Source organism: Brachionichthys hirsutus, chromosome 15 (assembly GCF_040956055.1).
Source record: "Brachionichthys hirsutus isolate HB-005 chromosome 15, CSIRO-AGI_Bhir_v1, whole genome shotgun sequence".
In the NCBI taxonomy this organism is placed as follows: Eukaryota; Metazoa; Chordata; class Actinopteri; order Lophiiformes; family Brachionichthyidae; genus Brachionichthys; species Brachionichthys hirsutus.
Window position 1 is genome coordinate 1,145,502 of NC_090911.1, and position 26,933 is coordinate 1,172,434.

General features: G+C 47.0%; 3 protein-coding genes across 3 annotated transcripts; 1 reads left to right on the top strand and 2 right to left on the bottom strand.

Moving 5' to 3' along the window:
* Window positions 1–2,835: 2,835 nt before the first annotated feature.
* Window positions 2,836–11,007, bottom strand: LOC137904422 (transcription factor BTF3 homolog 4-like). The gene is made up of 6 exons (XM_068748598.1): window positions 10,955–11,007; window positions 10,507–10,566; window positions 9,552–9,665; window positions 3,550–3,751; window positions 3,212–3,271; window positions 2,836–3,118 (listed from the first exon to the last, which is right to left on the bottom strand). The coding sequence occupies exons 2-6, from the start codon at window positions 10,558–10,560 to the stop codon at window positions 3,072–3,074; spliced, it is 477 nt and encodes a 158-aa protein (XP_068604699.1). The 5' UTR covers window positions 10,561–10,566; window positions 10,955–11,007; the 3' UTR covers window positions 2,836–3,071.
* Window positions 11,008–11,426: 419 nt separating this feature from the next.
* On the top strand, window positions 11,427–14,867 carry txndc12 (thioredoxin domain containing 12 (endoplasmic reticulum)). Its single transcript, XM_068749118.1, has 7 exons — window positions 11,427–11,531; window positions 13,475–13,535; window positions 13,647–13,699; window positions 13,817–13,890; window positions 13,979–14,048; window positions 14,297–14,380; window positions 14,779–14,867. The coding sequence occupies exons 1-7, from the start codon at window positions 11,441–11,443 to the stop codon at window positions 14,853–14,855; spliced, it is 510 nt and encodes a 169-aa protein (XP_068605219.1). The 5' UTR covers window positions 11,427–11,440; the 3' UTR covers window positions 14,856–14,867.
* A 527-nt stretch (window positions 14,868–15,394) lies between these two features.
* On the bottom strand, window positions 15,395–25,764 carry gipc2 (GIPC PDZ domain containing family, member 2). Its single transcript, XM_068748778.1, has 6 exons — window positions 25,483–25,764; window positions 19,929–20,114; window positions 18,789–18,969; window positions 17,859–17,971; window positions 17,296–17,377; window positions 15,395–16,402 (listed from the first exon to the last, which is right to left on the bottom strand). Exons 1-6 carry the CDS (start codon window positions 25,762–25,764, stop codon window positions 16,251–16,253), a joined length of 996 nt encoding a protein of 331 aa, XP_068604879.1. The 3' UTR covers window positions 15,395–16,250.
* Window positions 25,765–26,933: the final 1,169 nt, after the last annotated feature.

Genomic DNA, 26,933 nt, shown 5'->3' on the forward strand with positions numbered 1-26,933 from the left:
TGTTTCTTCATTTCCTGTGTGTGGCATCAAAAACATTTTAGGACTATCCATCTCAAACTTTTGAGCCTTTAAAAAAAAAAAAAAAATTTATAAACAATGACTAATTATTAATTGAGAGAGAATAAGTGGCCGAGTTATCAATAATGGAACTAATTTGAGTGATTGGTAACGGCAGGATTCAGACGGGATCATTCATGAGACCGATGAGTTCATTAGCAGGACTCCTCTTCATCATCGGGTGGAAGACGAAGCTTCCAGAGGTTTCCGTTCCGTCCCTGTCGTCCCGGTCGACGCCGCCCTGAGGCGCCGTCTGCTCGGGGTGAACACAGGAAGCCCCAAACGGCCACTTCCTGTCTTTAAGAATGGACCGACTGACGTGGAGTCGGTAGAACCTCCACAGAAACACGCCTCAGGTCGGCATCCTCCACACGGCGCCAAAAAAGAGAGGTGGAAAAGGTCAAGAAGAAGAAGCAGCCGCCCCACCCAAAGAGCTGCTCCGCTTCAAAAGCGCTTCTGATCGCTTTGATCTCCATTTAACCCGAAAAACAGCAACAACCAAAAGACGCTGGAGACGCTAACGCTACACGAAAGCATGCAGGAGCACACATCAGAGAGGTCTCTGCCCCCCCCCGGGATTTAATACCACTTTAATATTCAGTGAGGTACAAATCACATCCTCGACAGGACGCGCCGCCTCGTCCTCAGCTTGATCAAGTCTCAGCCCTTGAAATTATCTTCTTCTTCTTCTTGTACAGATTTAAGGGAAACACGAGACTGGATCCCAGGAGGCTGCAGGACAAACAGCCCGACGGGGACTCGATCCCAGGAGGCTGCAGGACAAACAGCCCGACGGGGACTCGATCCCAGGAGGCTGCAGGACAAACAGCCCGACGGGGACTCGATCCCAGGAGGCTGCAGGACAAACAGCCCGACGGGGACTGGATCCCAGGAGGCTGCGGGACAAACAGCCCGACGGGGACTGGATCCCAGGAGGCTGCAGGACAAACAGCCCGACGGGGACCTGATCCCAGGAGGCTGCAGGACAAACAGCCCGACGGGGACTCGATCCATGCCCCGCTAGCGGACAGCCGCCCCGCCGTGGAGTCGGTGGTCTCCGGGGCTGACGGGCCGGCTCCCGCCGGTGTTCGCGGTGCGAAGCAGAACGTTAAAGTGTTGTCCGACGCTCATTGACGTGAAGCCGTGTTACCGGAACCCCGTCGTCCGGTGCTCGCCGCCGGTTTGTGAGCTGAACGCCGCGACCCCCGCCGACACGGACTCCGGCCGAGTTCGCGCTTGTCATTGCAATGGCGGGTTGTAGCAGCAACAGACCCGGGAACCGCGATTAACACCGGCGCGTCGCTCACCGGAGGCGTCCTCATCTTCACGGGGCGTCTCCCGGAGCTCCGCCGCCGGTGTCCCGCATGGCTCGCCGCCTTTGAAAGCTATTTTCCGTGTTTCACCGTCGCCGCTCGCTCAAGTCAAAAAGTAGAGGCTAGCTAGCTAGCTAGCTGCGCGACACAACCGAGGACCCGCCCCCAACAACAGCGATCAAGGTCGGAAATCCTTCATTTCCGGTTGTATCTTTCAAAATAAAACGTCGATACGGACGCAGATGGACCGTTTAACCGGATGAATGCCTGCGAGTGGCCCAATGTATACATTCTTATCAAAATGATTTCTTCACTTCACATTTAGCTATTTGACCTTGACTGTGCCCTCTGTAGAAATAAATGTGAATCACTCCGGTCTCCTTACGTCACACACAATACAAGATGCGGTGACGTCATTATTAGTACGATAGCCAATGGTGACACTGTGTGTAGGAACGGCGGAAGCTTTGAAATTTATTGCTCCATGAAAAAGTTTACAATAACTTTTTGTGTAAGAATAAATAAATAAATAACAATAGAGAGATTCAGCAAAAATAATTTCCAGTTTAGCAGCCAGTTAGAAACAAAAATCAAATTCATGTTTATGAAAAGTCGAAGATAAAGGTGGTATCTCCCGTGGTGTGCAAGCATGCACAATTTATACAATATTCACAATAGAAATTAACTTCAACCATCAGAAATAAAAGCGCTATTGCTTCAGTAAATGCAGCCTAATATTCATTCCCTGTTGTGATTTTATGTTGAAGGGAGAGACCCAGCTTCCGGTTTGCTGCAGCTGGTCGCGTCTCGGGGCGGGTCCGCAGCTCCACCTGAATCACCTTGTCCGGTTCACCGGAGCAGCGTCAGAAGGGATCAGTGATGCGTTCACGTCACGCACACCCTGTTAATCCCAGAACCACTCAGATTAACGAATTATTAAAGAGAGATCAATATCAATAAGAAATTATACTACTACTATATATATGAAAATTACAATACTGGTTCATATGTACTTTGTAAAAGCCTTAAAGACCTGAATACCCCATTCAAATAAAACGACTGATTTACTGTGAGTGATCAATGAGTTTTGGAACGTTTTTACTACCTTGCCGTACTTCAAGTTCATACATCAGAAAGAAATATTTATTTCCTGTACATTTATTTGATTGCTCTAGCCGATGTCTGAGCCATCCTGAGCATTGTTAAATACATATTTACTCTTGCAAAAATAATAATTTAGAGTCTTTTTTTAAATCAATACACATTTTACAAATAAGTATAAACTTTCTACTATATTAGTTTATTTTCATTAATCCAGGACTGGTACAAATCCAGCAAATGTAGTTGCTGTCAAATTAGTAGCTGTTGCAACTTCCAAACAATTAAAGACTTCAACCAGCAGATATTTAGGGAAAGACAACGCATACCTGAGAATTCAAGTAATAAAAAGACGCATCGATAGCCCAAACATGTTTTATTAAATTCACAACTCATCACCATAATATAAAGTGAACTCTGCAATCACTTCAACATCGAATCGGTTCAATATTTAACCATGTAAGAAAGATGATTTCTAAAGCAGCTTGAGCCCAACGTGGTTCTTGTGTTTGGAGATGATCCATTAGGCCTCACGAGGGGAAACGGCCTCTGTGAGACCATGTGGAGGTCAAAAGAGAAGCGCCGACAGGAAGAAGGGACTCGTCAGTTTGCTTCATTCTTTGAGGCCTCGTCAAAGTTCTCCACGAGGTCTGCAAGACACCAAATAGCAACGTGCATTTACAGAACGCGACGCAAATGACTCGAGTCGAACATAAAGAGGCAGAAAAACTTGAATGATCTACCTGGAACGTCATCGTCCTCTTCCTCATCTATTTCTTCCTCGACTGCTTTCATGTCCATCGCTGGAAAATACGGAAGGAGGAAGAGAAACGACGTGAATCCGAGTTTGGCTGAAACCTACGAAGCTTTGGGGAATCACGGTAGGCGTACGTTAAAAAAGGCCATGCAGGAAATAGACGTGTCACGGATGAATAGAGCTGGACTCAATCGGTAGCTCACCCAATCAATCAATCAATCAATCAATCAATCAGTCAGTCAATGCCAGCCTCCGCTGCTGCAGTGACCCCCCCCACTGTCGGAACCTTACGTCGACCGACTGCGTGCTGGTGCGTGCGCTTACGTTGCCGTGGAAACCGCTCGGCCAGCTTGCGGAGGCTGCCGAGGCTGTCGGCGCCCAGCTGGCTCAGGATGCCCGGCAGCATCTCCGTCAGCTGCTTGGTCTCGGCGTGGCCCGTGACGGCGAACGTGTTGGCAGAAAGAGACGCCTGCACTTTGGGGTTGTTGAAGTGGATCACTGTCCCGTCGTCTTTGATCATATTCACCTACAACCCCCCCCCAAAAAAAAACCACGTTTACAGCCAATGAAACATCAGCAGTACTTAATGTCCCAAGACGTGAACCAGATTAGTCTCTAATCCTCGTGTTAATCCGCTTAATCCGAGACAAACAAACACAAACACCAGAAGTGAGTCTGTCATTTCCACAATGGCTAACGGTGTACAGCGTCGCCCCCTGCTGGCCACGACGGACGTTTCCTGTCGTTCTTGGGCCGACCCGGTTTGGACGCTGCTGCTGGTATTCTGGGATGTTTCGGGGCCGTCGCTGGGCAACACAGATTCTTCTGTTGGGTTGCGGTCTGGAGACCGGCTGGGCCGCTCCGGGACCTTGGCATGCGTCTAACGGAGCCACGCCTTGGTTTCCCGGGCGGTGTGTTCGGGATCACCGTCATGCTGGAAGACCGACGTTCCATCTCCAATGCTCAAAATCTCACGAAACCTGACCTCATCCACCCGGATCAGTCGTCCTGACCCCGTCGCAGAAAAGCAGTCCCAAAACACAACGTCCCCCCCCCCGTGCGCCACGGTGGGTTTGGCGTTCTTCCCTCTCCAAACACGGCGAGTGGAGTTGATGCCAAAGAGTCTCGTCTGACCGTGTGACATTCAACCCTCCTTAAACAGGGGGCCGTTGGGCCATCGTAGGACGTTAACCCAAGCCGACGTAGCGTGTTACTAAGAGGAACCTTTGTGACTGCGTCACTGAAGGTTCTGTTCAAGGTTTCTGTCTGTTAAAGGAAAGTTTTTCCTTTAAAGTGCTTGCTCTTGTGCTACACCTGTAAAGTGCCTGTTATAATTAAAAATCATACAATGTGACTTCCTGTGTAAAACGCTCACCTCCTCTATTCAAACGTTCCTGTAAGTTCTTCCTGTGTAAAACGCTCACCTCCTCGATTCAAACGTTCCTGTAAGTTCTTCCTGTGTAAAACGCTCACCTCCTCTATTCAAACGTTCCTGTAAGTTCTTCCCGTGTAAAACGCTCACCTCCTCTATTCAAACGTTCCTGTAAGTTCTTCCTGTGTAAAACGCTCACCTCCTCTATTCAAACGTTCCTGTAAGTTCTTCCTGTGTAAAACGCTCACCTCCTCGATTCAAACGTTCCTGTAAGTTCTTCCTGTGTAAAACGCTCACCTCCTCGATTCAAACGTTCCTGTAAGTTCTTCCTGTGTAAAACGCTCACCTCCTCTATTCAAACGTTCCTGTAAGTTCTTCCCGTGTAAAACGCTCACCTCCTCTATTCAAACGTTCCTGTAAGTTCTTCCTGTGTAAAACGCTCACCTCCTCTATTCAAACGTTCCTGTAAGTTCTTCCTGTGTAAAACGCTCACCTCCTCGATTCAAACGTTCTCCTGTAAGTTCTTCCCGTGTAAAACGCTCACCTCCTCTATCAAACGTTCCTGTAAGTTCTTCCCGTGTAAAACGCTCACCTCCTCTATTCAAACGTTCCTGTAAGTTCTTCCTGTGTAAAACGCTCACCTCCTCTATTCAAACGTTCCTGTAAGTTCTTCCTGTGTAAAACGCTCACCTCCTCTATTCAAACGTTCTCCTGTAAGTTCTTCCCGTGTAAAACGCTCACCTCCTCTATTCAAACGTTCCTGTAAGTTCTTCCTGTGTAAAACGCTCACCTCCTCTATTCAAACGTTCTCCTGTAAGTTCTTCCCGTGTAAAACGCTCACCTCCTCTATTCAAACGTTCCTGTAAGTTCTTCCTGTGTAAAACGCTCACCTCCTCTATTCAAACGTTCCTGTAAGTTCTTCCCGTGTAAAACGCTCACCTCCTCTATTCAAACGTTCCTGTAAGTTCTTCCTGTGTAAAACGCTCACCTCCTCTATTCAAACGTTCCTGTAAGTTCTTCCTGTGTAAAACGCTCACCTCCTCTATTCAAACGTTCCTGTAAGTTCTTCCTGTGTAAAACGCTCACCTCCTCTATTCAAACGTTCTCCTGTAAGTTCTTCCTGTGTAAAACGCTCACCTCCTCTATTCAAACGTTCTCCTGTAAGTTCTTCCCGTGTAAAACGCTCACCTCCTCTATTCAAACGTTCCTGTAAGTTCTTCCTGTGTAAAACGCTCACCTCCTCTATTCAAACGTTCCTGTAAGTTCTTCCCGTGTAAAACGCTCACCTCCTCTATTCAAACGTTCCTGTAAGTTCTTCCCGTGTAAAACGCTCACCTCCTCTATTCAAACGTTCCTGTAAGTTCTTCCTGTGTAAAACGCTCACCTCCTCTATTCAAACGTTCCTGTAAGTTCTTCCTGTGTAAAACGCTCACCTCCTCTATTCAAACGTTCTCCTGTAAGTTCTTCCCGTGTAAAACGCTCACCTCCTCTATTCAAACGTTCCTGTAAGTTCTTCCTGTGTAAAACGCTCACCTCCTCTATTCAAACGTTCCTGTAAGTTCTTCCTGTGTAAAACGCTCACCTCCTCTATTCAAACGTTCTCCTGTAAGTTCTTCCTGTGTAAAACGCTCACCTCCTCTATTCAAACGTTCTCCTGTAAGTTCTTCCTGTGTAAAACGCTCACCTCCTCTATTCAAACGTTCCTGTAAGTTTTTCCCGTGTAAAACGCTCACCTCCTCTATTTAAACGTTCCTGTAAGTTCTTCCTGTGTAAAACGCTCACCTCCTCTATTCAAACGTTCCTGTAAGTTCTTCCCGTGTAAAACGCTCACCTCCTCTATTCAAACGTTCCTGTAAGTTCTTCCTGTGTAAAACGCTCACCTCCTCTATTCAAACGTTCCTGTAAGTTCTTCCTGTGTAAAACGCTCACCTCCTCTATTCAAACGTTCCTGTAAGTTCTTCCTGTGTAAAACGCTCACCTCCTCTATTCAAACGTTCCTGTAAGTTCTTCCTGTGTAAAACGCTCACCTCCTCTATTCAAACGTTCCTGTAAGTTCTTCCTGTGTAAAACGCTCACCTCCTCTATTCAAACGTTCCTGTAAGTTCTTCCCGTGTAAAACGCTCACCTCCTCTATTCAAACGTTCCTGTAAGTTCTTCCTGTGTAAAACGCTCACCTCCTCTATTCAAACGTTCCTGTAAGTTCTTCCTGTGTAAAACGCTCACCTCCTCTATTCAAACGTTCTCCTGTAAGTTCTTCCTGTGTAAAACGCTCACCTCCTCTATTCAAACGTTCTCCTGTAAGTTCTTCCTGTGTAAAACGCTCACCTCCTCTATTCAAACGTTCCTGTAAGTTCTTCCTGTGTAAAACGCTCACCTCCTCTATTCAAACGTTCCTGTAAGTTCTTCCCGTGTAAAACGCTCACCTCCTCTATTCAAACGTTCCTGTAAGTTCTTCCTGTGTAAAACGCTCACCTCCTCTATTCAAACGTTCCTGTAAGTTCTTCCCATGTAAAACGCTCACCTCCTCTATTCAAACGTTCTCCTGTAAGTTCTTCCTGTGTAAAACGCTCACCTCCTCTATTCAAACCTTCCTGTAAGTTCTTCCTGTGTAAAACGCTCACCTCCTCTATTCAAACGTTCCTGTAAGTTCTTCCTGTGTAAAACGCTCACCTCCTCTATTCAAACGTTCTCCTGTAAGTTCTTCCCGTGTAAAACGCTCACCTCCTCTATTCAAACGTTCCTGTAAGTTCTTCCCGTGTAAAACGCTCACCTCCTCTATTCAAACGTTCCTGTAAGTTCTTCCTGTGTAAAACGCTCACCTCCTCTATTCAAACGTTCCTGTAAGTTCTTCCTGTGTAAAACGCTCACCTCCTCTATTCAAACGTTCTCCTGTAAGTTCTTCCTGTGTAAAACGCTCACCTCCTCTATTCAAACGTTCTCCTGTAAGTTCTTCCTGTGTAAAACGCTCACCTCCTCTATTCAAACGTTCCTGTAAGTTCTTCCTGTGTAAAACGCTCACCTCCTCTATTCAAACGTTCCTGTAAGTTCTTCCTGTGTAAAACGCTCACCTCCTCTATTCAAACGTTCTCCTGTAAGTTCTTCCTGTGTAAAACGCTCACCTCCTCTATTCAAACGTTCTCCTGTAAGTTCTTCCTGTGTAAAACGCTCACCTCCTCTATTCAAACGTTCCTGTAAGTTCTTCCTGTGTAAAACGCTCACCTCCTCTATTCAAACGTTCTCCTGTAAGTTCTTCCCGTGTAAAACGCTCACCTCCTCTATTCAAACGTTCCTGTAAGTTCTTCCCGTGTAAAACGCTCACCTCCTCTATTCAAACGTTCCTGTAAGTTCTTCCTGTGTAAAACGCTCACCTCCTCTATTCAAACGTTCCTGTAAGTTCTTCCCGTGTAAAACGCTCACCTCCTCTATTCAAACGTTCCTGTAAGTTCTTCCTGTGTAAAACGCTCACCTCCTCTATTCAAACGTTCTCCTGTAAGTTCTTCCTGTGTAAAACGCTCACCTCCTCTATTCAAACGTTCTCCTGTAAGTTCTTCCTGTGTAAAACGCTCACCTCCTCTATTCAAACGTTCCTGTAAGTTCTTCCTGTGTAAAACGCTCACCTCCTCTATTCAAACGTTCCTGTAAGTTCTTCCTGTGTAAAACGCTCACCTCCTCTATTCAAACGTTCCTGTAAGTTCTTCCCATGTAAAACGCTCACCTCCTCTATTCAAACGTTCCTGTAAGTTCTTCCCATGTAAAACGCTCACCTCCTCTATTCAAACGTTCTCCTGTAAGTTCTTCCTGTGTAAAACGCTCACCTCCTCTATTCAAACGTTCCTGTAAGTTCTTCCCGTGTAAAACGCTCACCTCCTCTATTCAAACGTTCCTGTAAGTTCTTCCTGTGTAAAACGCACACCTCCTCTATTCAAACGTTCCTGTAAGTTCTTCCTGTGTAAAACGCTCACCTCCTCTATTCAAACGTTCTCCTGTAAGTTCTTCCTGTGTAAAACGCTCACCTCCTCTATTCAAACGTTCTCCTGTAAGTTCTTCCCATGTAAAACGCTCACCTCCTCTATTCAAACGTTCCTGTAAGTTCTTCCTGTGTAAAACGCTCACCTCCTCTATTCAAACGTTCTCCTGTAAGTTCTTCCTGTGTAAAACGCTCACCTCCTCTATTCAAACGTTCCTGTAAGTTCTTCCCGTGTAAAACGCTCACCTCCTCTATTCAAACGTTCCTGTAAGTTCTTCCTGTGTAAAACGCTCACCTCCTCTATTCAAACGTTCCTGTAAGTTCTTCCTGTGTAAAACGCTCACCTCCTCTATTCAAACGTTCTCCTGTAAGTTCTTCCTGTGTAAAACGCTCACCTCCTCTATTCAAACGTTCCTGTAAGTTCTTCCTGTGTAAAACGCTCACCTCCTCTATTCAAACGTTCCTGTAAGTTCTTCCCGTGTAAAACGCTCACCTCCTCTATTCAAACGTTCCTGTAAGTTCTTCCTGTGTAAAACGCTCACCTCCTCTATTCAAACGTTCCTGTAAGTTCTTCCCGTGTAAAACGCTCACCTCCTCTATTCAAACGTTCCTGTAAGTTCTTCCTGTGTAAAACGCTCACCTCCTCTATTCAAACGTTCCTGTAAGTTCTTCCTGTGTAAAACGCTCACCTCCTCTATTCAAACGTTCCTGTAAGTTCTTCCTGTGTAAAACGCTCACCTCCTCTATTCAAACGTTCCTGTAAGTTCTTCCCGTGTAAAACGCTCACCTCCTCTATTCAAACGTTCCTGTAAGTTCTTCCTGTGTAAAACGCTCACCTCCTCTATTCAAACGTTCCTGTAAGTTCTTCCTGTGTAAAACGCTCACCTCCTCTATTCAAACGTTCTCCTGTAAGTTCTTCCCGTGTAAAACGCTCACCTCCTCTATTCAAACGTTCTCCTGTAAGTTCTTCCTGTGTAAAACGCTCACCTCCTCTATTCCTGCGATGTTGTTCACGGCTAACTTCTTCAATGAACTCTGGAGTTTCTTGTCGTCAGCTGTTGCCGTTTTGTGGACAACCTTTTTCTTCCTGCGGGCTGTTCCCTGTGGAAAGAACAGAAACAGAATTTACTACCTCTGAGTCAAAGATAGTTTTTCTTTTTCCTTCTGTCTGGGAAGCTATGAAGTCTCTTCTCACAGAGCTGCGGTGAAACAGTTTCAAACACATTTTGAGATTCTCAGGTTACACTGATCTGTTGTTGCAAGTTACTTTTAGTGCATTTAATAAAATCAAAGATTCATCTTTCAACCAAAGTCGACTAAAAGTAGCGTTTTACGTCTCTGTATAAATGAAGTGAAGTGAAAACGACTGGGATGGCTGCAATGAGAACTGATATTCGAACTAGTAATCGTAACCTTAATACTGTCCACACAAACAATAGAGCCAATTCTGTACGGTACACAACCAAGTCATAGTGGTATTATTTACATGTACTATTCATTCACATCTACAAAAAAGAAATGTGTAGACTATAAATTCTATGTGACAAATGCCAAATCAAAAAGTGTGGACTGAAAAGAAACTCGGGAAATACAACTAGTCACCAACCTTTAGGATTTATTTCCTTTTTATTTGTACTAAAACACAAAGAAAGTGAATGTCAGAATATAAAAGAGGAGCGTTGTAGAAAACAGCAAGTTCTTGTCAAAGTAAAAATAACAAATAGCGCCATCTAGTGTGTGTGTGAAGAGCCTACAGTAAACGTAAACAAAGCCTCAGATTAGGGGCCCACTTTTCTGCTGACAGGTGTTAAACTCCTTGAAATGAGAAACAACAGCAGAAATAAACTTGAACGCCCGTCTGAGATGTGAATATTACGTTTTTAATACAGAATGTAAACACTTTAGCTGATTATAGGACATCAGCAAACCGGAACACACTCACCTTTCCACCGATTCGGACTTGTTCCTGAAGTTTGGCAAGCTTCTCTTGATTCATAGTGTTCTGTTTAAACACGAGAAAAACGTTTGATCAATAAACAAACGTCACACAGTGAATGCGTGAATGCGTGTTAAAATGCAATGAACACATTAGTGAGGCTAACCACAGCCACAGTAATCCTGCCTTTACGCCAACACTGAGCTAGCAAAGAGCTACCGACAATCTGACTAACATAACCCGAATAGACGCGACCTGATCGGTGCAGGAAGCGCTAAATGAAAGGCTGATTTGGCTAACATTAGCATGATGGCTACAGAAACAAAACAAACAATGGATTTCAGTTTTAGCGCGGCATAAAGATTATTCCAATTTCCAAAGAAAGGATTAAATATACGGTGTCGGATATTCACCACAAATTACTATTTTTAGCCTTTTAAATGAATAACCCGACCTGAGTTCCTCACGCCACTGAGCCCACAGTGTGCAGCTCAAACCGGGATCACGTTCCAGCAGTAAAATACATCTCCTATTCAATTTTTCACAATAAATTTTTATTCTTATCTAAAAAAAAAACCAATTTAGACTTTTGTCGAGGCAACATTCGCTGCATTCACTCAACTACGTAAGTATGAATTATTGAATTCCATTCAATATGCGCAGAACTCAACATTTTGAAACGATGACTGGCTTTTAAACTTTTGTTTTGTTGTATTTCCGCTCTAGGTCTGATAGTTTGTTGTCTAACTTGACCAAGTGACGCCGTAAAACAGAACACGTGGTTGTGAGGATGTGACGTCACGTGAACGTCCACCGAAAATGGAAAATGATTCGCTGCTGGCCAATAGGGGGGAGGAGTAAAGTGATAAATATGCGCGCGCACGGCGGCGTCCATCCAATCGAGGAGCGACTTGTCTTGTGTGAAGAAAGGCCATTCAAAATGATGAAGATCGCTTTACTTTCATCCGTGCCGCTTCTTCTGTTGTCTTTGACGTGTCTTCAAGACGTCGCCGGAGAAACCAGTGGGAGAGGTGAGTTTGATGTTAGCTTAACCTGGATAAAGGTGGGTTTGATGTTAGCTTAACCTGGATAAAGGTGAGTTTGATGTTAGCTTAGTCCCGGATAAAGGTGAGTTTGATGTTAGCTTAGTCCTGGATAAAGGTGGGTTTGATGTTAGCTTAGTCCCGGATAAAGGTGAGTTTGATGTTAGCTTAGTCCCGGATAAAGGTGAGTTTGATGTTAGTTTAGTCCTGGATAAAGGTGAGTTTGATGTTAACGTAAACCTGGATAAAGGTGGGTTTGATGTTAGCTTAGTCCCGGATAAAGGTGAGTTTGATGTTAGCTTAGTCCCGGATAAAGGTGAGTTTGATGTTAGTTTAGTCCTGGATAAAGGTGAGTTTGATGTTAACGTAAACCTGGATAAAGGTGAGTTTGATGTTAGCTTAGTCCCGGATAAAGGTGGGTTTGATGTTAGCTTAGTCCCGGATAAAGGTGAGTTTGATGTTAGCTTAGTCCCGGATAAAGGTGAGTTTGATGTTAACGTAAACCTGGATAAAGGTGAGTTTGATGTTAGTTTAGTCCCGGATAGTTACCTGGATCGTTGATGAGGTGCCGTGTTGGACAGAGCTATGCCTCGGATTACATCAATCTGGATGAACTATGTATATGAAACCACTTACTGACAGGCTTGTGTCAGATTACAGAGGATTTGTGGTAAAACTGAGATTAGATTATGCGCAGCCGCAAAATGAATCTATCAAAATGAATAGATTGTTTCTCACACACGAAAGCTTGGAGGTCCTGAAGGTTGAATTTACCTCCAGCCATTTGTATTTGCTGGAGTTTACTTAGTTCTTTGTTTGGTTGTGTGTTCAGGGCAGAAATATAACATTAGCTGCACAGCGCAGTAACACTATAACATTAGCTGCACAATGCAGTAACACTATAACATTAGCTGCACAATGCAGTAACACTATAACATTAGCTACACAACGCAGTAACACTATAACATTAGCTACACAACGCAGTAACACTATAACATTAGCTACACAACGCAGTAACACTATAACATTAGCTACGCAATGCGGTAACACTAACATTAGCTACACAACGCAGTAACACTATAACATTAGCTACACAACGCAGTAACACTATAACATTAGCTACACAACGCAGTAACACTAACATTAGCTACACAACGCAGTAACACTATAACATTAGCTACACAACGCAGTAACATTAGCTACACAACGCGGTAACACTATAACATTAGCTACACAACGCAGTAACACTATAACATTAGCTACACAACGCAGTAACACTATAACATTAGCTACACAACGCAGTAACACTATAACATTAGCTACACAACGCAGTAACACTATAACATTAGCTACGCAACGCGGTAACACTAACATTAGCTACACAACGCAGTAACACTATAACATTAGCTACACAACGCAGTAACACTAACATTAGCTACACAACGCAGTAACACTATAACATTAGCTACACAACGCAGTAACACTATAACATTAGCTACACAACGCAGTAACACTATAACATTAGCTACGCAACGCGGTAACACTAACATTAGCTACACAACGCAGTAACACTATAACATTAGCTACACAACGCAGTAACACTAACATTAGCTACACAACGCAGTAACACTATAACATTAGCTACACAACGCAGTAACACTATAACATTAGCTACACAACGCAGTAACATTAGCTACACAACACAGTAACACTAACATTAGCTACACAACGCAGTAACACTATAACATTAGCTACGCAACGCGGTAACACTATAACATTAGCTACACAACGCAGTAACACTATAACATTATCTACACAACGCAGTAACACTATAACATTAGCTACACAACGCAGTAACACTATAACATTAGCTACACAACGCAGTAACACTAACATTAGCTACACAACGCAGTAACACTTCCTGTACGCAGGGTTTGGAGAGAACATCCGATGGAGGCCGCTGTATGAAGGCAAAAAGGAAGCCCAGGAAAGGTAAGCTGCAGCTCAGCTTTCATGCAGCCTGCAGGAAACCCGACACCGCCTTCATAATGTGTGTTGTAATAACTACTTAATAACGGCTCTGTTTTGGCGTCGGGTCGACAGCGGCCGTCCAATCATGATCATCATCCACAAGAGCTGGTGTGGAGCCTGCAAAGGTAGCGCGTGCGCCCCGGCTCCACGGCGGGAGCACCCTGAGCTTGTGCGAGAGCAGATTCTTTATTTTGTGTGTCGACGAGCCGCTTCAGCGTTGTGCGTTTGCTCTTTCACGTCAGCGCTCAAGCCCGTCTTCGCCGAGTCCACGGAAATCGCTGAGCTGTCGCGTAACTTCGTCATGATCAACTTGGAGGTACGGAAATGAGTATTTATACACCTCGTTGTACCCGTGCGCTAACCGCCGATGCTAGCTAACGTCAGGCTGAACTCATCTCCTCCAGGGTGATGAGGAGCCGCCTGGCGACGCCTACTTCATTGACGGCAGATACGTCCCTCGGATTCTCTTCCTTGGTACGGAGGGAGTGGAGTCGCGTTGACCTGCTGACCTTCCGTGGGGTCACAGGGAGGAACACGAGCTTCTCAGATTAGACGAGGGCCGGGCCGAATGTCCCGGACGCATTCCGCTCCGTTGAACTCGTTTGTGTTTTAGGAGGACGCACCCACACACGTTTCTGAGGCCTGGGCCTGAATACACGGGGGGGGGGGGGGGCACTGGCTGATGCGTCTGTCCCATCACCTTTCCCTGTTAACCCTTTCAGATCCCAGCGGTGCCGTCCATCCTGAGATTTTTAACAGCGATGGGAATCTGAACTACAAGTACTTCTACACCAGCGAGGAACAAGGTCAGTGAGACACCTGAGCGCCGGCCCGTGGCGTGGACTCCCACCGGGCTCCTCCCTTAACCCATTCAGTGCCAGCCGTTACCGTGAGGAACCTTTGTTATTAGAGCGAGTTATGTTCCGCTTCGGTCGTGCTGGACTTCTCAGCGCCATGACTTCATCATCATCATCATCTTTCTCAATCACCGGAACGGCCTTCTGCCAGGACTCATTCTCCACGAGCGTGCTTACGCGTCTCTGATCACGTGTGCTTTGTAATTGTGTCATTACATAGTAATAGATGGCGATCTTCGCCTTCAGCCGGGGTCGGGTCACGGGGGGGGGGGGGTCTAGGATGCGTTGAAAGCTGCCGATAATCGTGGCGTGTATTTCCTGCCTGTGTTCCCTCCCATCCTACTCAGTTGTGTCCAGCATGAAGGAGGCGCAGGAGAAGCTGACGGTCAACTCCAAGAAGGTTTACACTCCAGACGAGCTGTAAGGAGGCGGGGCCAGGCGTCGGGATGTAAGGGGGGGGGGGGGGGGGTCCCGAAATAACCCCCGTGAGATCCATCCCACTGACGGTACCGAGCCAACCATAAAAGACGACCCGGGTACTTCGACTGGGTTTTCAACAGTACTTCTCATATTTATTTTTTGACTTCTATATTTGTTCCCACTCTTAAATTCCATGTGCACACAGTGTACTGCCCGTCTGTAGAGGGCGCCGCAAATCAGGCTCGCCAACCGAGCTCTCGTTAGCGCTCGTCGTTCTGGGAAGGACCAACGTGACGTCATGTTTTAACGCGATGCGCTTCCAAAGAGACTCCGCAGTGTGTGCAACTCCATCCTCGTCAAGTCGTACACTACACGTGCACCGTACTTCTGATTTCGGTTATTACTCGTGTTATTACTCACTGGATGTATTTTCTACTGAACATGTACGCAGGCCAGACGTGCAAAATAAAGTTTGTTGTACTGAGCTGTATTATTTAGGTTCTGAGAGACACATTCATGAAAAGGCAGAAAGTAGCATGTCAGATTTTATTGTCTATTTAACGATAGTGATCCCTTCAGTTTCCATCCGCTGTAGAGTAAACATGAACCGATTCTGTTTATAGCAGCTACATTAGCGTTCATGTCAGGCATTGCAACTGATCCCATGTCAGATAGTACCTTCGGAAAGAGACAAATGTATTTGTGCAGAAAAACAACTAAAAGTCAGATTCTTCATTATAAAATAATTTACAAGAAAACAAACAGGCATGCGTTTCTAAATGAGCCTATTTCAGGACATAACGGCGATAACTAAGACTCATGGCAATGTTAATGTCAAACGTAGTTAAAGCTATCTGATAAAAACGCGTCTCCCTGCCGGGGGAGCGGCAGATAAAAGACTCCTGGACAAATATCACCATAACGACAAGCTGTCGACATTTCACATATAAAAAGGATACAAAGCTACGCCATGCGACTCTAGATTAGAAGACGCAGCCATTAAAGAAGCGATTGTTTGCGCACCGCTGCTCGGACGGAAGGACGGCAGGACGGCAGGACGAGCTTCAAGACGCCAAAGTCTCAGCGTTCCACACGTCACGGATAAATCAGGATTACACGGCCATCTTTAATCCCGCCGGAATGACGTCGTCTCAGAGCTACGCGCAAGGACACGTGTGTGTGTGTGTGTGCGTGTGTCTGCGTGTGTGGGCGTGTGTGTGTGTCTGTCTGTGTGTGTGTGCGTGTGTGTGCGCGTGTGGGCGTGTGTGTGTGTCTGTCTGTGTGTGTGTGCGTGTGTGTGCGCGTGTGTCTGTGTGCGCGTGTGTGTGTGTGTCTGTGTGTGTGTGTGTGTGTGTGTGTGTGTGTCTGTGTGTGCGTGTGTGTGTTTGGGAGAAGTAGCTCAGAATCGTCCCTGCTTGGCGTCCCCAATGGCGCCCCAGACATCAAAGACGAACTCATCGGGGAAGGCGAAGTCGCCGAGCGTCTCGTCCAACGCCATGGCGAACTCGTCTGGGTTCTTCTTGTCACGCCCGACCTCGACCATCGTAGCAGCTGCAGGAGGACAGAACTCGGGACGTTAGACCTGCAGCGATGTAAACGACATTCTGCTACGTCCATGTCTCTTCTCCTGGGTCGTCCTCTAGTCCTGTTCCCTGGCAGTTCCATCCTCAGCATCCTTCTACCGATATAGTCCCCGTCTCTCCTCTGGACATGTCCAACCCATCAAAGTCTGGTCTCTCTGACCTTGTCTCCAAAACGTCTAACCTTCACTGTCCCTCTTATTGTCTCATTTCTAATCCTGTCCAACCTGGTCACTCCCAAGGAGAACCTCAGCATCTTCATCTCCTCCACTTCTAGCTCCGCCTCCTGTCTTGTCCTCAGAACCACTGTCTCTAAGCCGTCCATCATGGCTGTCCTCACCACTGTCTCTGAGCCGTCCATCATGGCTGTCCTCACCACTGTCTCTGAGCCGTCCATCATGGCTGTCCTCACCACTGTCTCTAAGCCGTCCATCATGGCTGTCCTCACCACTGTCTCTAAGCCGTCCATCATGGCTGTCCTCACCACTGTCTCTGAGCCGTCCATCATGGCTGTCCTCACCACTGTCTCTAAGCCGTCCATCATGGCTGTCCTCACCACTGTCTCTGAGCCGTCCATCATGTCTGTCCTCACCACTGTCTCTAAGCCGTCCATCATGGCTGTCCTCACCACTGTCTTGTAGACCTGTCCCTTCGTCCTATCACAGAGCACACCTGATACTCTCCTCCCCCCGTTCCAGCCTGCCTGCACACGATTCTTCACCTCCTTTCCACATTCTCTCCATCACTCTGCTCTGTTGACCCGAGGTACCTGAAGTCCTCTACCTTCTTTACGTCTATTCCTTGTAGCTTCACTGTCCCCCCCCCCCCCCCCCCACATGGATTTAAATCTGCGTGATCACTCACCAAGCTCAGTGTCTCTGATGCCCATGTAGCTCTCCAAGAGGTCGTCCACCTTCTTCACGGCCTTTTCTTCAAATTCTGTCGGCTACAGAGCGCGCACACACACGCACACACACACACACAGACCCACACACACACACACCTCCATCAGTCAGGCCTTCCTTTGATTGTATTTCGGTGCTCGTTGCACGTTGATGCTAATTTTCTGCTAAATATGATTCAGTCAGTCTGGCCTGACGGCAGACGTGTGAAGAGGGGGTGGTGTTGCGTGAGTCGTGTCCCTGTGGACCGTGCTAGTGCCGTGCTAGCGCCGTGCTAACGCCGTGCTAGCGCCGTCGCGTTCCAGCCAGGGACAGAAGTTGGAGGGACACGCTCGCCTCTCAGCCTGTAGAAGCTACTGAGCATTTTTTCGGTGCCAGATTTCTTTCTTGATGATCTTTCATGCGTTTTGAGTCCGCCAGAGAGATCTTTACTGACGCAGATGCAAAGGAGTCGACATCAAAGGGGCCAAATTCCCGGCTGTCGTCATGCTGCATCCACGGCGGATCAATGTTCCACTGACTCACCTCCTCCTCTACAGTCGCTGGGCCCCTGGATCGGAGTCTCAGAGTCCCCCTTCCCGTACCGAGCTTGTTGTCGCCAGCAGGTTTGGTGCCCTTTGACCTGGGCTCTAGCATTTCTGTCATTCAGAAGGGAAAGAAAACGCACACAAAGTCCAGTTTACTCCCGAACACGCGGGCGGAACGACGCATCAGGCGAGGTTGCAGCCGGTCTCTGGGAGGGACGGCGTGGAGAACGGCTTCGTCACGCTAAGATTCAATATCAGCCGAGGCCTGCAGACGTGGGACAGACGGCGAAGTCTGGGATCAGCGACCCCCCCCACCCCCCCGGCCTGGAGGGCCAGCCAATGACCCTCCAGGCTTCCCTACGTTGATCAAATACTTCATGAGTACAGGATTGTACGTTTTTGCTGTTTTAACACTCAACAGGTGGAAGCACAATAGCACTATATATTTACAGAAAATAATATGATAAAAATGCATTCAAAACTACTTTCTGTGTATTTCTGATACTTTCTTAGCGGCTTCAAGAACACCTTTCACTCTTCAAGTACTCCTCTAAAAGAATGATATTTGCAGTAGCATTTATAGTACTTTAATTGATATTAATATCAGGCCTCTACTGTCGTAATGAAAGCTCTGAGAGGACAGACGGGATGTTCGTGAAGGATAGATTATTTGATGTTAGTTTAGTGAGGACGATCATTTCAGACGAGGGAATACGCAGAAACTAAAGCGAGTCGATCGTCTCCGACGCTAAAAGCATTTCCGGCATGATCAATAGATTCAATTCTAATCTTGTTCTGAGTTGATCCTTTTTCTTTAAACTAAAAAGGACCCGAATATCAACACGTGCTTCTGTTCCCGTCCTGGCCTCATGCATGGTGACGTTCTGGCCCCCCCCACGCTAGCGTGAGCTCCTCCCTCTTCACTCACCGAAGGCTTTCATTGGCTCCACCAGCTTGAGGGTGAAGGGCTCGTCTTTGGGAAGCTCCTTCAGCATGCGGGCGACCTCATAGTGCCGCGTCCCGACGATGTTGCAGCCGTTAATGGACTCCACGTGGTCGCCCACGCAGATCACCTTCGCCCGGTCCACCACGCTGCCCTCTTTGATCCGCTGCCGCATGGAGAGGAGGGCGGCGCAGGAGGAGAGAGCGAGACAAAACCACAAATACTACTGCAGAGGACAATGTATGCGTGTAGCGGCGTCTCCAACAGCACGACGACGTCCGACCCTGAAGCCATCCGCTCGCTGTTCTGGCCACACGATGGCGCCCGTGAGCCCTTTGAGTAAAACGCCGAACCAAATGTTCCCTGTGGGGTTCAGCGAGTTCTACTTTGATCGATCTTAATATACACATTGTGTTTATTACCGGTATGTGGCCTGTATAAAGTAACTGGTATTATACTGCAGTACATTTCAAACAACTACTGATAATTACCCAACGGCACGTTTGAGCATGAAATCACCTTTTAGGTCAACTTAAAAATGCTTTTGTCTTAATCCGTTTGCTCGTTTTTATGTGGCGCAGATCAATAACAGAATATTATTATTACTTTTGAGTACATCAGAATAAATGAAGGCATTCGATTATTTGAAAGAACTGATCCTAAATTAATTAATTAATCACTAGACAACGTAATATTGCTGAAATGACATTGAGCAAAGTTAAAACCTGTGAAGTCTCTGAACTCTTCGAACTCGAAGGCAAACAAATATAAAGGCTAACATACATTAAATTAACCCTTTGAGTGCCATTCACGTCTAAAGATGGTTTTATAACCCAAACATTGAAATCCGCCTCTCTTCAACGGCCAATAACTCCAGAACCAAGTGATGAAAGAAGAGACTTTACTCTTCCCTTTGGCAGGTGCAGTGTCACGGTAAAGAATATTCTGTGCGGCTTAGAAAATCAGGGAAAATACGCGAGAACTGGGGAACGCGGCATAAAGCGGAGCTGAAAACGGCTGGAACTGAATGAGTTAAATCCAACAAAGACAGGAGTAGAATTACAAACACAAGCTGAGCTGCTCCTCCTGATCAACGCTGCACCACCGTGACCCACGGGGCTCTACCTTAATGAAGGCGTATCCCGTCCCGTTGTCGGTGATGGTGAGGCCCAGCGCCTCCTCAGATTTATAAACCGCCACCTCCTTCCGGAGCCCTTTAATGTGGGCAAAGATGAAGTCCTCCAGGCCAATCTGCCCCCCCAGCAGCTTCTCCATGTCGATCTTGTGGGTATTGAGGGTGCAAAACAGGATCTGCACACACAGAAACAGAAAACATAAAGAATAGATCCTCCTGTGAAGGAAAATCTCTTTGATATATATAAACTTTATTACAGGCTCTAGACCCAATAGTAAAAACATACAACACAAAAACACAGCAAAACATCTTATTCAGGAGAGTCTTAACAGACACCAATACCAATGTTTCCATAGATACGATTGATATCTGACCGAGCTGCACCTGGGATTTGTGAGCATCAATATAATACTGTTTCGGGACCCATCAAGTCGGGACATGAACTTAAACATCAGGTCCCTCAAGAGGGCCTGTAGATTAGTCCTGAGTCACAAAAGAGCTTTCTAGCACCGCTGCTCCTGGGCTTCCTCAGCAGTATCCTCAGGCAGTCATTACATGCTACCTGGAGTTTTTGCAGGGTCTCCTTCTTGTAGCGGACCCATAAAGGGGCAGTGTACATAGGCGTGTACATCGTGTACGTACAGTGTACATGGGTGTGTACATCGTGTACGTACAGTGTACATGGGTGTGTACATCGTGTACGTACAGTGTACATAGGCGTGTACATCGTGTATGTACAGTGTACATAGGCGTGTACATCGTGTACGTACAGTGTACATGGGCGTGTACATCGTGTACGTACACTGTACATAGGCGATAAACATCAATAACAAAAATCCCTGTTTTTTTATCACAGCCTGAGCTGAGATGACAGAACACTAAATCCAGGAGTCATCAGGGGGGGTGGGGGTCGCTGCAGCAGCCTCGCCCCCCCCCCCATCGGTGCGTCTGGGGGGTCAGACCAGCTTGTGTTCAGGCAGATTAGGAACGTGCACCAAGCTTGATTCCAGCTGGTTCATCAGCAGGATCACCTCCGTGATCCAATCAGAGCCCGGCAGCGAGGCCACCCTCGTTTGGGCCCTTCGCCGTGTGCCAGCTAACGCCGCTCGCTCATTAGCAGACGTGCCTCGTGCGTTGCCGGGGGTTACCCGACTATAAAAGGGGATTATTATGGAGGGAGGAGAGAGAAGCAGAGTGCTCTGTCGTTGAACTGGTGATTCTCCCCCCCTTCCCCCCCCGGGTAACGGTCACCGAGGCGTCGCCGGGATACGGGGAGCAGCGTCTCACACCTCCCACTGCGTTCGTCACACTGATCCAATCTGCTCCCGAGACGCAAACCGAACGCCACATTGCTGCCGGTGGCGGGATGGACGGCGAGCCCTGCTTCGCTGTGAGCCCCCCCCCCCCGAGCGGGAGACGGCTCCACCAGCAGGATGAGGAACGCCGTTACCCGTTCCGTTCAGCACGTGGAGGATGTCTGACGCACGCTTTCTATTTCGTGGAGAAGGCCAATCGTCATCATTGCACTCACAATGGCGATGACGCAATAACGCCGCCGCTCTGTTCCGGTCTGTGTTGTGTTCAAACAAAGGGTTCTTTTCCCTGTAACTCCTCCTACTTCCAGCATCAGTGGTTTAGGATTCATCAATAAACAGGATGCGGGTCGGTTCTTCATCGCAGCGTTGCTTCTCACCGTTCAAAGATGGAGGATATCTAAACTTCTCTTCACTTCTTCTTGACCCAGAAACCAACGACACAGTCAAGTGTCCCCCAAGCAGCTCGTTCCCCTCCCAACCGGATCTCCACCGTCCACACGGTGATCTGGATCAGCACCAGAAGGTTCTGGATTGTTCTCGGTATCTTTATACACCAACATGAAGAGTTAAAGTGAATCAGAGTTGATGTATTTTTAACTGATTCTTGAATCCATAAATGGGTTTAATGTTAAAATGTAATATTTGCTCCTGAGCTCATTCTGGATCAGAACCAGGAGACGTTTTGTTTGATAGTGCAAGGATCTAAGACCGAGGATCAAAGTTAGACCAACATCCATTTATTTATTATTTCTTTCCTGCTAACAAACAAACAAACAAACGACTCTGTTTCGACTCAGAGATTTCCGGCCTCCTAAATAAACCTCGTGCATCGTAACCACGAGCACATCAGCTGCAGGGCGGTGACGGGCTCTGCTCAGTCAGGTCCTTGTGGGTTCGTTCCCTTATGAGCAATAATAATTATCTCTGGATGATATGAGCTGAAAATACATTATGATGCAACAGATTCAATAGCAAGCGGCATTAATTACTGAACAGCCGCCGGGAACACCTCCGTGGGGTTGTGATCCATGATTTGTGCATGAGATATTACTACTTGATATTTAATTCATTATATTGAATGATAGGTTGTGTTTTTTTTAGTGTGGGGGTAAATCTAAGAAGCCTTGATTGGATCTTGATGCAGATTCTAGATCGTAGATCAATAATGAGAGATGATTGAGTGTGCGACAGCATCTGGGGTCCCGCCCACGTTACCACGCCGATATTTACAGCATACTTACGGGTGTGTGTGTGTGTGTGTGTGTGTGTGTGGGGGGGGGGGGGGGGTGCTTCAAGAGTACAAGTAGTTAAACCTGCTCCAGGTGCACGTTGGACTCCAGCAGGACTCCTTTATCACCGATTCTGTTTTCTAGGTGCAGCCAGAGAGATTCTGTCTCTCGGCTGGACTGGGAACGCCTCAGGAGAACAAATGTCTGGGTACAGGGGGGGCTGGAAATCCCTGCTAATACACGGCCGCGGATAAGTGGTGGAGGACGGATGGACGGATGGATGGACGGACGGACGCACGGACGGTGAAGCACCTTAAGAAGCTTCACTCCACAAATGTTACTTCAGACCAGAACACAAAATCGATTCAAAGACGAGAAGAATCCTTTTCTCCACCTCATTTCTAATCGTCCACCAAATAAACAGATAAACATCCAGCAATCAAGATAAACGCTTTACTTTACTTGTTATAATGTTTATTACATGTTGTAATAGCAAGCTAGTCGTGTCCCGGCTGCAAACATAGAAGTCCAACACCAGTAAAGTGTGCGTCTGTCACATGACAACGGTCCAGATATTCACATGTCTGTGTGCTTTCTGGTGAGCGACACGCACACTCAGCAGAGTCCCCGAGCCCCCCGAGTCCCAGAGCCCCCAAGTCCCCGAGTCCCAGAGCCCCCAGAGTCCCCAGAGTCCCAGAGCCCCCAGAGTCCCAGAGCACCAGAACCCCAGAGCCCCCAGAGTCCCCAGAACCCCAGAGCCCCCAGAGTCCCAAGAGTCCCAGAGCCCCCAGAGCCCCCAGAACCCCAGAGCCCCCAGAGCCACACCCGAGTCTGCAGCCGAGGGCCAGGAAGCAGACTTTGACCCGAGCAGAACGGGACCGTAAAGCTCGTAAAGCTCTTAAAGCTCTTAAAGCTCTTCCGGCTCTACTTTCACGCGTGAGACGGAGACAACAGCCAAACGGAGGACCGAGGCAGAATCTCTGACATGAGGGACTTCCTGTGGTGCAAAAAACGTGGCTCGTGGCAACTAACATGACCACAGCCCCCCCCCCCCCCCCCCGCCCCCCCCCCGCTTCCTCAGGCCGTCAGTCTGTAGTCGTCTTCACCGCATCACGTGCATGAATGGAGGATACCTGCAGGGACGCACTGTTTGAATCAGCATCAAAGAGCACCAATGTGACAAAGTTCTGCCCAACAGAACAGACAGAGGTCCGGTCCTCGTATTGACCTTCTGCCCCCCCCCCCCCCCCTTCCTGCTACTCCTACAGTTTGTAACAAAGAGCTTTACAGCTTTCAGATGTTCTAGCAGCGTCACACATCGAATACTTCTGACTCTTCGTAGCTCATAAAGCTCCAACACGCCGAGTCCAATGAGCGTTATTGATGGATCGAAGGTCCATAAATAAATACGATAACCTCGGAAGAGGCACAAAATAAACATTAAAAAGCTGAATGGAAGATATTCCTGCAAAAGCTTGCAGAGGAAGCCGCTGGTGGAAGAAAGGCTCAAAAGTAAAGCTTGTGCGACCTGAATGTAGAAATACGTAACGGGGTACAGATACATTTCAGTAAAATACAAAATACGCACAAGCAATGTGCTATTTCTGCAGGAAAGCCGCTCCTGTAATTACTACGTTGTGATACCTTATAATTTATATTATTACATTGTCGTAATGCAATGTAATGTAAAGTAAACTGGAAGCAGCTCTCATTTCTTTATAAACAGGCATTTTGGTCCAGTGGTTTCAGGTTTACAGGTCGGGGCCTTCCAAAGGGTCAAAGGTTAAATCTGAGATGATCAGGACGTGAAAGAAGTGAACCAAAGTGAACCGAAGTGAACCGATGTGAACCGATGTGAACCAAAGTGAACCAAAGTGAAAGAAGTGAACCAAAGTGAACCAAAGTGAACCGATGTGAACTGATGTGAACCAAAGTGAACCAAAGTGAACCGATGTGAACTGATGTGAACCGATGTGAACCAAAGTGAACCAAAGTGAACCGATGTGAACCGATGTGAACCAAAGTGAAAGAAGTGAACCAAAGTGAACCAAAGTGAACCAAAGTGAACCGATGTGAACCGATGTGAACCAAAGTGAAAGAAGTGAACCAAAGTGAACCAAAGTGAACCAAAGTGAACCGATGTGAACCAAAGTGAACCGATGTGAACCGATGTGAACCAAAGTGAAAGAAGTGAACCGATGTGAACCAAAGTGAACCAAAGTGAGCCGATGTGAACCAAAGTGAAAGAAGTGAACCAAAGTGAACCAAAGTGAACCAAAGTGAAAGAAGTGAACCAAAGTGAACCGATGTGAACCGATGTGAACCGATGTGAACCAAAGTGAACCAAAGTGAACCGATGTGAACCAAAGTGAAAGAAGTGAACCAAAGTGAACCAAAGTGAACCAAAGTGAACCGATGTGAACCAAAGTGAACCGATGTGAACCAAAGTGAACCGATGTGAACCGATGTGAACCAAAGTGAACCGATGTGAACCGATGTGAACCGATGTGAACCGATGTGAACCGATGTGAACCGATGTGAACCAACATGAAGCTCCACAGAGTTGCGTTCTCTGGTTAGCTGAATGCTTAATCGCTTTAGGCCTTTAGACAGTAATGAAACCACCTGTGAGGTTTATGGGGGTATTTACAGTGGGTGGGACAAGTCAGGCATCCTGAACAGGACGGGGGGCCCGCGGGGACATTGTCGGACCCCCCCCCCCCCCCTCCCTCCCTCCCTCACGTTTCAGGTTGGAGTGACAGAAGTCACTCATTAAAACAAACTTCACTCGTTTCAATTTATAGAATCTATAACTTCAAAAATGGAAGAAAACTCGCCGTCATAAATATTATTGGTGTGTTTGGGTAAAAAAAAGTGTTTAATTCCTCCGTGAAATATGATCTACCATAAAAAAGACATGAAAGCACCTTTGTAAAAGCGGAAACACCTGAATATTAAAGTACCCTGAAGGCAACATCAAACGGGGGGGGGGGGCTTACCTCAGGCGCGGTGACGTTGAACACCGCCGCTATTTTGGCGTACAGCTCCTTGACGTTCGTGAATCCCTCGATCCTCCCGGTGGGGCTTCCGTGGGCCAGCTGGGTGTGGAACACCAGCTTGGGCCGCAGGCTGGCCGGCGGGGGCGGGAGCCCCGCGCCGTGCACGGCGGGCTTGCTCGGGCTCCCGGTGCCGGTACCTGCGCGCCCGCCGCCGACCTCCTCGTTGTCCACCAGGTGCTCCCTGGGAGACTTGCTCTTCCGCCGCCACTGTCCCAGCGGCATTGTTGTCGTCTTCTTCGGGTTGTTTGTTTGTTTCGTCGATGCCGGAAGTCGGAAAGGCTCCGCTGCAGTAAGTTAGAACATCGAACCTGTTGAAGCCCGAGCCGCTTCACTTCCTCCTTCAGCGTCTTTCTCCTTCCGCCGACACGCACCTGCCCCGACTCGGATTCGACTTGGTTCGACTTGGTTCGACTCTCGGCTGGATCATTGATGATGTGAATACTCAACAAGGAGGCGGAGATCTGTCCGATATTGGGACCAACGCGACCTGCTGCCTGTCCTCTGCTAACAACAGAGACCCTGTTTGTCTCAGCGTGTCGTGGGACGCGGACGCGGACGCGGGAGGACAGCAGGTCCGGCCCCGGCGCACCTGCGCACCTGCGCTGGGCGCGTCCCTTCCACGTAATTGTTTAGGCTCACAGCCAATCCACTGATGCTCCAAGAACAGGCGCAAAAAATATAAAATATAAAATACCAATATTCTGCCTCCTCTCCTGCATTAAAACTCGCAGCGCCACCCTGGTAGACAAAACAAGCTCACCCTCACATCAGAGTACTGTGGTACTAGATTACTGTTATACTAGATTACTGTTATACTAGATTACTGTGGTACTAGATTACTGTGGTACTAGATTACTGTGGTATTAGATTACTGTGATACTAGATTACTGTGGTACTAGATTACTGTGGTATTAGATTACTGTGGTACTAGATTACTGTTATACTAGATTACTGTGGTACTAGATTACTGTGGTACTAGATTACTGTGGTATTAGATTACTGTGATACTAGATTACTGTGGTACTAGATTACTGTGGTACTAGATTACTGTTATACTAGATTACTGTGGTACTAGATTACTGTGGTACTAGATTACTGTGGTATTAGATTACTGTGATACTAGATTACTGTGGTACTAGATTACTGTGGTACTAGTTTACTGTGGTACTAGATTACTGTGGTACTAGATTACTGTTATACTAGATTACTGTGGTATTAGATTACTGTGGTACTAGATTACTGTGGTATTAGATTACTGTGGTACTAGATTACTGTGGTACTAGTTTATTGTGGTACTAGATTACTGTGGTACTAGATTACTGTTATACTAGATTACTGTGGTACTAGATTACTGTGGTACTAGATTACTGTGGTACTAGATTACTGTTATA